The 11,800-nt window shown below is 38.9% G+C and overlaps 1 protein-coding gene across 1 annotated transcript in view; it reads right to left on the reverse strand.

The window, feature by feature from the left end:
• Nucleotides 1-11,800, reverse strand: part of LOC106531820 (cytohesin-3) — a gene marked incomplete at its 3' end in the record, with an annotated part of 54,613 nt that overhangs the window by 25,535 nt on the left and 17,278 nt on the right. The window contains 4 exon segments of the mRNA XM_014027747.1: nucleotides 1,210-1,328; nucleotides 1,408-1,474; nucleotides 1,960-2,024; nucleotides 2,634-2,716. Of these exon segments, the coding sequence (XP_013883201.1) occupies nucleotides 1,210-1,328; nucleotides 1,408-1,474; nucleotides 1,960-2,024; nucleotides 2,634-2,716 (334 nt within the window).

Below are 11,800 nucleotides of genomic sequence, written 5' to 3' on the forward strand. Positions count from 1 at the left end.
GTGTGACCGTGTGTGTGTGTGTGTGTGTGTGTGTGTGTGTGTGTGTGTGTGTGTGTGTGTGTGTGTGTGTGTGATATATTTGTTATTTAGCTATCAATCTGTTGCTTTTAAGCCACACTTGTAGTTCATAAGAAATCAGACAGTGGGTCTTGTAGACGCAGTTGCGTGATGAAAACTGTATATTTTTCTTCTCTTACCCACAGAGTCGTCGGGCCTTTCCATGTGACGTGTGCAAAGAGGGAAGACAATGGGAGGGCTTTTACCCGCAGTTTATTTTTCAGTCTGAGTTGTTCACAAGAGACAGACCGTGTCACAATCACATCAACTGGATCCAATGTCTTGTCTTTTTGAAGTATACCCCAGCCCTTTTGCTTTAAGCTAGCCTTTTGCCGCTTTAAGCTTTTCACTAGCCTTTTGCTATGTTGGCTTTTTGCTACTGTTGGATTAGTTTTAACTAATCTAATGATAATAATAATAATAATAATAATAATAATAATAATAATAATAATAATAATAATAATAATAATCTAATAAACTAGTTTTTTTTAGCTATACTGTTCAGCTACTTTTACCATTTAGCTAGGCTTTGCTACTTTTACCTTTACGCCTTTACGCTACCAGTCTACTTATTTTAGCATTTAGCTAGACTTTTGTTACTTTTAGCTTTTGTTTTTCAACTTCTAGCTACTCTTCTACTATTTTCATCTGGCCTTGTGATATTTCTAGCCTTTAGCTACCATTCTGCTACTTTTAGCAACCATTCTGTTACTTTCAGGTTTAATTTTAGCTTGCTTGTAATAGCTTTAGCTTTTAGCTACAGTTCTGCTACTTTTGGCTAATCTTTTGAAACTTTTAGCTTTTAACTAGCCTTTTGTGATATTTTTAGCTTTTAATTAATGTTTTGCAAATTGCGACTTTTAGATTTGTTCTTTCACCTTTTGCATTTCAGGTTCATATTGTTTAGCAAGTTTTATCAAAGCCTTTTAGTTTAGTTTCTTTAGTTTGTTATAATTTTCATTCATTTTAACATTTTAAATGTTTAAACTTTGTTTGTTTACCTGCTTTAAGTTTACCCAGGAGGACTTAGTACAACAATACACCCACACTAGCTCTAAAGAGTTTTTAAACTATTTTTATCACTCTTCAGTTAGTAAATCCAGCCCATAATTCCCTTCTTTAATCCCAGTGGGAGGTGTAAACTTTGCTCACCGCTCGCCTAAATAGTCTCCAATAACTGTCTTGTTGAGGCCCTCGCCTTTGTAGAGGAACTGGGAAATGTCTTCAGGAGTGTGCTGCAGGAGGTCGTTCTCCAGCAGAAACTGGATTCCCTGAAAGGAAGCAGTTAATGGGGGTCACAAATGGATGACGGTAAAATGATCGCAAGGCAGGATATTTCACAGCGGGTACCTTTTTGGGATCCATGTTGAATTTCTTCCTCCCCATAGCGATCTGYTTGTTTCTCTGGGAGGTTTTGCTGGAACACAAACAGAAGAGAGATTTAACAGGGAAAAAGTGCTTTATTTAAAATGAAACCACACCTAAATACAAAATGTTTTAATAAAACATTTTATAGGCTTGAATGTTGATGTCTAAACGTGAATGACAAACACAAACACAGATAAAATTAGTAAACTTAACATTTACAAAACACAGATAGGTACAAAATGTTGAAATAAAATTAAATCAAAATGTTTATATTAAATTTCAATTATGTCCATTCTGTAGGTTATTACTATATACTGTACGTATTTGCAAGAAGTGAAAATCCCATTTGAAATAATTTTACATAAAATAATTAAAAGTACATACTAACGCTCCTTAAATAAACAGATTTCACTTACATCATGTTTCCAGCCTCTGGGTCATTTTTTAGTAGAAAAAAATGATCCACATTGGAGAACAAACACAAGAGCTCTAACAAATATAACATAAGGTGGGATAAAGAAAAAGCATCCTTACCTTTCCCCGACACACGTCAGTTGCTCTATTTCTGTCATAACTTCTGCAATCTCAAACTTTAACCTCTGAAAGAAACAGAGCAAAGCAGACTACAGTTTTCTTTCTTTATGATAAAAAAAGGTCTGCAGAGAGATCAGACTAATAAAAAACTGCCTGCACTGGACACTTAACCACTTCTTTATGAGCAAACTGAGATAAATGCATTTGAATAATTTACTGAATGCAAATAAAACTACAGTCCTGCTGCAGCCTGTCAGCAGTTTAATATTGTAAAAAAAACTTTAAAATGACACAAATTTTACAACAATATTTCAAAAGCAAATGAGCTCATTTCAGTGTATACAGTGGCGACTAAAGGTTTGGTCCAAAATACTGATTAAACTAAATGATAAAATCTCTATTTTCAGTAAAATTAGGACTTTRTTTTAGTGCTGAACCTAAAAGATGGATGAACATCTGCTTTTCTGGAAAAAAGAAAATCTTTCCTGCATCCTCAGCACCATTCTGGTGCATTTGGGAAACATCCCAATAAAATAAATTTGAAGCCAACCTTTGCACGGCGTGGCACACATTCTGCAGACAAATTATTAAAAGGAGATCAACCCAGCCACTGGTTTGGTGCTTATTGCATTCTGAACATACAGCAYATTGCATCGATCGTAACGAAAACACACCTCAATGTCATCGAGCAGCTCCTTCTTCCTCCGTCGGATGTTTGACAGCTCATCTCTCTCCTCCAGAGACAGATCATCTGGAACTGAAACACACAACATGCATTTCATTCGCACACGCCTGACGCTTCCTCTTTAAGTCAAGCAAAAGCAACAACAAAACCTGTCAAGTTCAGGATTTCCAAAGAAAACAAGAAGGACCAGAGTGAGCCGTAAACCCAGTGAAGTACCAATAAAATCAGGAGTTCGCAATAAATCAGCTTGAAGACCCTTCAGAATGAAGAAAGGAGCTGCAGCTGTTTCACCTCGTTCAGCTGGAATATCAGGAGCCTGAAGTTCGTCTTAATTAACCGGAGAACGAAAGAAGGCGAAGAGACTTAATTATTCCACTTGAAAGTGTTCCTTCACGTTCCTCCTTCTCTATTTGGCCCAAGGGGGGAATGCTATTAATAAAACTAATCCAGATTAAGGTTTTCTTTCATTAAATGAGAATTTTGCAGTTTAACGCAGCCTACGACCCCGATTCCAAAGCCCCAGAGGGTCTCGCAGCTCCGAGCAAATATGAGCTTCATATCTTAGTTTTGTTTTTCCCATTCCTTCATCCCGTGTTTGCTTTTAAATTTCCCCAGTGCGCACTTTACTTATCGGTTTCTGACATCTTTTTGAACTATAGAGTGTGGAAAATCCTGCTTCATTTGGCAGCAAAGAAGCAGAAAAAACAATATCAAGTGAAACTTTATGGCTACGTGTTGCTGGAAGTGAAAGGACAACTGCAGCCTTTCTTTTCTTACATAAGCAGGAATCTGCACTAATTACAGTTAAACAAGGTCACTGGGCTGAAGAGGAAGACACATTCAGCCTAAGAGCTGCACTCAGGGCAGCTAAATTATGTTACAGATGGTATAAAAACAACACTGAGGTACTTCCTAACCCTGTTGTTCAATCGTGAAGCACAGTGATTGGTAGCAGGTCTACAGAGGAGAGAGCTGTGGGGATCTCCTTTGTGAACCATGTTTATAACAGAGATCTGATTGAACAACGGTGTGAAAATAAAAAAGTTAATTAGCATTGCTAACCTCCAGCTACCTCTGAGCGCTGTGAGTAGAGCTAGTGGAGCTTTAAAGCCAATTAGTGCTTTCAAAAACTTGTTTCACACAACTCTTTTATGTTTTCGCTCGAGAAAGTTTCCTAAAGTTTTTGCCCACATTGAAGGAACTTGCATGAATCTGTCCTCCAACTACTGCTATCAAGAGGAAAAGATGTGTAAATATTCTAGGATATACAGATTAAAACCTAAGGCAACAGTCCAAAAGTTTCAAACATCTAGTTCTTTAGTAGGGCTGGGCAAACCTTTATTGTGTGTGGTTACTCATCAGAAAAACTGTTAATGATTAATATTTGCCACTATGCGATCCCTGCGATTAATACAGCATGATGATGACCTATGTGCGACACACTCTCACCATCACCCGCATGTGAGCTCATAACAATAACAATGATAGAAGGTGGGACAAAGCGGCTAGTTTCTAGACGAGGTTCAACTTCTGTTGTACTGAACTGGTTTGGCTACGTAAGCTCCTCCTTGAGCAGATCTGGGCCATTTTTGAGGTGCGCAGCAGCAAAGTGAAGCTAACATACGCTTACACTACAAACATTTTCAATCACCTGAAACACAACCATAAACCAGAGTTCAATGAAAGCCAGGAGATGCGGAACAAGGCCACAACTTTGGCCAGTGCTAATTCAAAACTTAGTTGCGCAATTTCTAAAGCCCTGGTCAATTTATTTAGGTCCACAAGTTCAAAAAGCGCATATGCTCATAACAACTTAGTGGAAGCTAATCAAAAATCACAACTCTGTCTCCGTTCACCAGAAAACATTCCAGTAACACTGTAAGACATGTAAGCAGCACAATACGGCCAACTAGTGGAATGATAATTTCCATTCACAGATTGGCATGTCGTTGCAGTTTGGGGAGGTGATTTGTTGAAACAGACTTTTGAGTCATAGTGTTAAAAAATAATTGTGGATTGCTAGTTCTGTTGCTTCATGGTCATTTTCTTGTTTATGGTAGGGCTTCRGTAAGAAACATGCAGATATATTAGTAATTTTAAACTGTTTATCGTRAAACTGAAGCAATGCATTCTGGGTAGCCTACAGGACRAACARGAACCCATTCATTTCAAAATAAGAGCATGAATTTAAAACGTTTCGTGTGAGCTTCAATACGACGTGAGACAGCAGGTTGGTGAAGATGCAGTGGGACATAAATTATAATTCCTCCCTCTCTCCTCCCAAAGCTCATATAAGTAAATAAACAACAATATTGAGCGCTGGATATTGTTTGTTTGTCACTCAGCTCCAGCTGCTTGCTGCAACACAAAAAATTGTGGGAACTCTCTACGAAATGAAAACCGCTGCACAGAAGGAGAGTCAGTGAGAGTATAAAGCTCTGTGAACACTATGCTGCCTGAGGGGTTGCTGTTTCCTCACAGTGTAGCTCAATTTTGTTGAGAAGAGATGACTTTCCTTCCAATGTTCAAGAAAATTATGATGATGCTTTAATGAATATTGCTACAGAACGAAGTGGGTTTAGACAGCTCTCTCCTTTTTCTTTAGACAATATTTACAATCAAACTTGCAATGCTATTTGCGATTAGCACTACTCAATTCTAAATTTAGAAAGCACAAATCCACATGTCACTTGAAGAAATTAGTAAAACCCCTAAAGCACAAAGGAGAAAATTAGGTCTGCAATTAGCGCTTTAGGGTACTAGTGCCCAACACTGACTGGCTATGGCAAACTCTCTTCAAGCAAATGAAGAAATCTACTCAGCTGATAATCCATGGTAAACTCAGTCTATTTGTCCCTTATGAGAAGCAAAGTAGGCACTTTTGCGTTACTACAGATACGCGGCCACTCCACATTGTGGAAAAGGTGAGTTTCAGTACACAGCTTACTATTTTTGACCGGTTAAAATAAAGACGTTAGCTTGACTGATATAATCTGAGAACACAGGGTGATTGATTTAGAGTCAACAATATGCAAGTGCAGTTGTCATCTATTAATCGTCATATTATCAGATAAATGGCTTAATTAATTGTGATGATTTTTTGCCCATATTGCCCAATCCTTTTCTTAAGGAAGAGCCAGATTGCTTCAAAATATCTGATCATTTCAATTGTTCTCTGCAAGCCTCAGGGCTGTGCATTAGCAAATAAATACAGTATATTATTGCAACATGTGTCTTGTTGTGAGCTTGGTGCTCACTTTAATAAGACTGCACCACCATTAATGACAAAGCATTGCCATTTCCTGTCAGTCTGGACTTCTTTAACTTCGTCTGCTTTAATGTCTATAAACCCACACATTTGATTACAGGGTGGCCATACTGTTAATGTTTCAGTACAAGTAGAGTTTCCTATACAGAGGTGGTCTACCAATTAAATTATTAACACAGTTCCTGTCTGTGACTCTATGAATAAGCCAAGACATGGTCATGGGGCTAGTTGGTACCATTTCACAGGCTCAAATCAATAACGATGAGAAAACAGCAGACCTTGTACTGTATGTGTTGCTGTAGATAGTGGSATAATTGCAGCTGGTAATAGAAAGCCACTGTAGAGGGGTTTAATACCATCATGTCCCCTCCATATAAAAAAAACAAAACTCTAGTCATTTTCCCCTAAAACCAAATCCCTTAAAATCTACTTTTAAAAGTAAATCCCCTGCTGCTCTTCACACCCAAAACTAACAAATGTTGCTGACCACCCACTAAACCCAGAGGCTTTAACGGTGGTTTAGCTGCTGCATAACTTCTACAATGTTTAGTTTGGTCACGTGAAAATCAAATAGCTAGGCTTAAAAAAAAAGAATCCAGCACCTCCCTAAAACCAATGCAGAGTGAAAACCCCACGCTCACTTAACATTGGCTCTAGTCCCATTCGTACTGACTCATGTGGCAGAGAGGAGTATTATCCAGATTCACTGGCATTACACTAGCGACTTTAGCCACCATAATGACTTTAAAAGTGGATAAGCTTTTAAAAAATTAGATAAAAAATAAGACTTTTTTACCCAATTTATCCCTGCAGCTCACTGCGTCACACACTAAAGGAAGTAGGAGGAGGAAAGACTTCCTCTGGATCCAGGCCCTAATTGAAAACCTCCTGTCCCCAATCCCTCTTAGTGTGGACAAAGACGTGCTCTGCATTACAGCCCAGGTCATATATAAAGACAGATGGACATGTGGCGGGACATGCACATGAGCTGCACCACGGCCAGCTGGCACTAATCCCACACACTCACCCTCCCCGACACGGTTAAGCTCAATATGAGTCTGTCAAAGTGGAAATGACGTGTGAAAGTGCAGATGATCTGGCTGGATAAATGCTATTTGACTACTTTAACTCTGAATAAAACAGTGTGACAGCGTGATTAGCAGTCTGGTGTAGCTTTCTGAAGCCAGACAGTGAAGCAGGAAGATCAGCAACGGAAAGAAGGCACAAGGTGAGGAGAACAAGGCTACAGGCAGAGACAGCCAGTTCGGATGTTATCAGTCCATTAAATGGACGTTATTAGCGGTTATTAGTCCCATAGAATTGCTTCACACTCTCCCGACAGTGCCCCCTAGTAGGTTACCAGTGCCATATACGTTGGAATGCACAATCTGCTACCGCCGGAGTCTGGTCTGCTTTATCGTAGCCCAGGTCATTTTCTCTACAATTAACCTYAGTGGCTTTATGCCTCATATTAACCAGCTGACAGTCTGAAGCCATTCTATGGGATGGAGAACCCACTAGGTGGCACAGTCAGGACAGTCTGAAGCTATTGTATGGGACTGATAACGGCTAATAACGTCCATTTAATCAATGGATGATAACATCAGAAGCGGGTGGCAGAGATGAGGGTCAAACTTATGGAAGTGTGGCAGTATGCACAGGAAGCATGATGATAAAGAAAAGGAAAGTTCAATCTTGATCTTTAGAAATCAGCATTAACAACATAATACTCGGAGTGTAAATCAGCTTTATCACGATAGGCTATATCRATTTGTTTGGATGACAATACAAAGTTTACAAAAATATCGATCTGCATTGGATTTTGTCTTTATGTAACTGAATCATTAATCATAGTGCGATATCAGTTTACTGATGTGGATCAACGTATTTTTACACCTTTATGTTAGGGTTGGGCAATATTGGCAAAAAATAAATCACGATTAATTGTGGTATTTAGCCGATAACGATTAATTTGACGATTAATCCCCTGGAGTCCCTGGACACCCTTATTTCATAGTCACATGACCAATTTAGTGGAAAAGATTTGCTCTTCATAAAAATCGGTTCCAATTTGTGTCAAAATTACAGACTTCAGGCTATACATCAAATTTTAAATTGTGTTGATAGATAAATTACAGAACTTTTTTTAAATGTTCGTTATATTTGAAGCTGAGAGGAGCAGCGAGCGGATTCTACCTGTTGGCATTAATCGTATTAATGCCAAAAATTAATCGATTAATGTTTTTCTGACGATTAATCACACACGATACGATTATGCCCAACCCTACTTTATGTAATGCAATTTACAAGACTTCAGWGAAACAAATGTGATTTAGTGATTTATCCCTTGGCCCAAATTCAGACCAGTACCTATTCTTATAATAAACTACAGTTTATTGAATGTCAAAGTGTAAATTTCACTAAATATTTAAAACTCCAAAAGATTAGATTTGAAGTAGAGCTGCACAGTATTTCACTGGAGCAGCATTACTGCAATATGCGTGCGCAATAGTCACATTGTAGGTTCTGTAAAGACATCTCATTCTCACTCCCAACTCATCACATATTGATGCGTGGTTCAAGGTTCCATTTGCATCTGGTTTTGACATGTCAGGAAACCCCCTTGCATCAGTTTTTTTCCTTATAAGCCCCTCGCATCAGTTATTGATGAGACGAGAACAAGGAGGAGGAGCCTGTTGTCATGTTTTTGAAAAGTGTAGAAAATGCACGACATCTAACTGTCCCAAACCCTAAACTTAACTTCTATTAGCCCTAGACATCCCATCCCTGACCTCACTACCTAAAATTAATCAGTAATCCTGATCCCTAATATTAACCATAGACCCCAACCCAAAGACCCTATGTGGTGCGAACACAGAAAAGCTAACACATTCTCACTCCCAACTCGTCAACATATTGACGCCTTTCCAAGGTTCCCTCTGCGTCTTATTTTGACGCGTCGGGTGACCCCCCTCGCGTCAGTCTTTGCTGCTCATGGCTTTTCCGGGTTGCGCCACCAGGGGTCTTTGGGTCAGGGGTCTGAGGTTAATATGAGGGATCGGGATAAATGGTTAAGTTTAGGTACTGGGGTCAGGGATAGGATGTCTACGGCGAATATTAGRTAATTTTAGGCTTTGGAACACGTAGTTGACATGAATTTCCTACATTTTCTAAAAATGTTTTATTTTAGGTATCAGGGTTAATGGTTGATTTTAGGTACTAGGGTCAGGGACAGGATGTCTAAAGTGAATAAAGGTCATTTTAGGTTTTGGGATGGTAGTTTTTGTGCATTTTCTACACTTTCTGAAACTATGACAACAGATTCCGCCCCATCTCGTCAAAAACTGACGCAAGGGGCCTACCCGACGCGTCAAAATCGGACGCAGAGGGAACCTGGACTCACCAATATGTGATAAGACGGGAGTGAGAATGTGTTATCTMGAGACTAAACCACTAAACTACAAGTCATTTCATTAAACCTGTTATGACTTTTATTTTGAAGGGTTGCTTCCACATGCTTCGTGTCATAAAAACTAAAACTTTAATTTTGTTGTGAAACTTCGAGGACAATAACTGCAGTGTTTCTCATAGAAGTGTTGTCAGGTAATTCTCCAGCTGTAGAGGAAAACAAGGTTCTTGACAAAAAATGAGGAAGATGAGCGAATTTGCAGAGAACTGGAGGAAAAGAGGTAAAAATCGGGTTAATGCTAATATTAAAGCATGTCGGAAACAGAAACTAAAATACACCAAGAAGCAACACGTTTGTTGTAAAATGCAATTCGGAAATTTGCACATGATAGAAGGAAACATACTCAGGGTCCAGCACAGTAAAAAGCAAGCAATACAAGATAAGAATAACTCTCAAATACAGACCAAAAACTTACTTGTAACACACCCAAAAAAGAGGTCACATCGGTGTGAGTCCATCGTCAACAAGACGGCAGCATAACTTGAAGTGTTATTCAAGTCATCTGTTGAAAATTCCTGTATTTTTTCATTTTGTGATACAGTAGGGTTGGAAAAATTGCTGTTGATTTTTTACCAACATCATGCAGCCCTAATTTAAAGAAATGTCATTCTTCCCAGAAAATTCAACATTGCTCTGTAAAGAATATCTGTATTAACATCTCTAATCTGTACTATCAAGAAAGGCACCTTTGCTGTGAAACAAACTGACACAAGGATTTAGTTTTAGGTGAAACAACACGGTTCTGCCAACAGATGTGTCAGTCTTTGAACTGGTTTATTTCTGTCAGATGTGGCTGAAGCTGATTATTTAAAGAAATCCGTAAACTTAATCAACCAACGGATCAGCTGGTTGATCTTTACTCACTGGAGTGAATCCACTCTGCTGTTCGTATCACCGCCACCCAAAAGCGTGTCTGTGTTAGCAAAATATCTCATGAACCACGGTGTATAAACGAAACACATTCTTTGAATATGACATCTTGCGAATTGCATGAGATTAATGTTACGTTATCTTTATTTAACCGGGGGCTGTCATTTCTCTGTAAGATGATTCTGATCTAAAACTTTGGCGTTAAAGGCAGCTGTATTCTCAGTTTACTGTGATCCACATTCTGAAATATTTCTGTAACAGCCTTTAGTCTTTGCGTGATAAAAGAGATTTAGGGAGCTAATATGGCCTTTAGTTTTTAACTAACTGTGAGGTCAAAATTTGAATCTGGGGATCAGGGAGCTAAAGAGCCCCCCACGCTGATTGTGCTGGGTAATCTGCAGTGTTTTTTTTCCAGATGGGTCTCCTGCTGTGAATGCATTTACGGGAGAGTGTTGCTGCATAGGAGGTGGTCCCTACACGATGTCCTCCTTATATCACACATCTGCTCAGCATCAGCCCTATGTCAATATTTGACTCAGAGGCTTTCACAGTCATGTGTTTGCAGCCAAAATAACTAAAATCTGATTATTTGATCAGATGAAACGGATGCTGTTTCTTCTGGCATCTGGGCAGAACGAGAGGTTTTCACCGATGACTCCCTGTCCGCTCACAGAAACAGACTTCTGATTAAGATTGACTTTAAAACAGAAGAGACAGGAAGATGGAAAGTCTTCATTTTAACTGTGTACTGTGTATTTTTCACACAGCTACTGTAGTGTATCCAAACATAGTTCCAGTGCCGCTTTCTTCTTGTCAACAGATACTTTATACCTTATTTTATTTTTATGCTGCATTCATGCAGTGTGGTCACAATGGAAAGAGCAGGAAAAGCTCCTTTCAGTCTTCTGAGCAACAGCAACCTTGCAGCCTTGCCAACAGCTCCATGTGAAGCATAAAAACTAGAAACAAATTAAAGTACCGAGTTTGGGGAAGGTGTTGGAACCAAAATGCAGAAGCCTGAGTAGATCAAGAACTAAACAGTTTTATTGTAAAAAAAAATAAAATTAAAAACTCTTGTGGCAGCAAAAACTTAGACTCCAAGTTTTTGCTGCCACAAGAGTGTTTTTTTTATTTTATTTTATTTAAGACTCTAAGTCTTAGAGTCTCAGGAGATTTGCAAAGAGCACCAGGGAGCACCATGTTGGACAATAACGCACTGCTGAAGTGGTGATGGCTGGAGTCGAATATACAGAGCCATGGTAATAACAGCTGAACTGATTGGAGACTGAGAACTAGGGCTGCCACGATTAATCGATTAATCGACGACTAATCGATTATTAAAATAATCGATGACTAATTTAATAATCGATTAATCGTTTTCTTTTTTTTTTTTGTTGTTGTTGTTCTTTACTTTGTTTTTCTCTCCAAACTGCTTTGATGCCTTCCACTTCCACATTTGCCTTTCCTCTGTCCTTGACAAACATGCACAGTAGTGGTAACTGGGGTAGGCGGTGGACGTCACAAGACATTATACAGACAGGCTCTGGTA

The sequence above is a fragment of the Austrofundulus limnaeus genome, unplaced genomic scaffold (genome assembly GCF_001266775.1).
Source record: "Austrofundulus limnaeus strain Quisiro unplaced genomic scaffold, Austrofundulus_limnaeus-1.0 Scaffold680, whole genome shotgun sequence".
Taxonomy (NCBI): domain Eukaryota; kingdom Metazoa; phylum Chordata; class Actinopteri; order Cyprinodontiformes; family Rivulidae; genus Austrofundulus; species Austrofundulus limnaeus.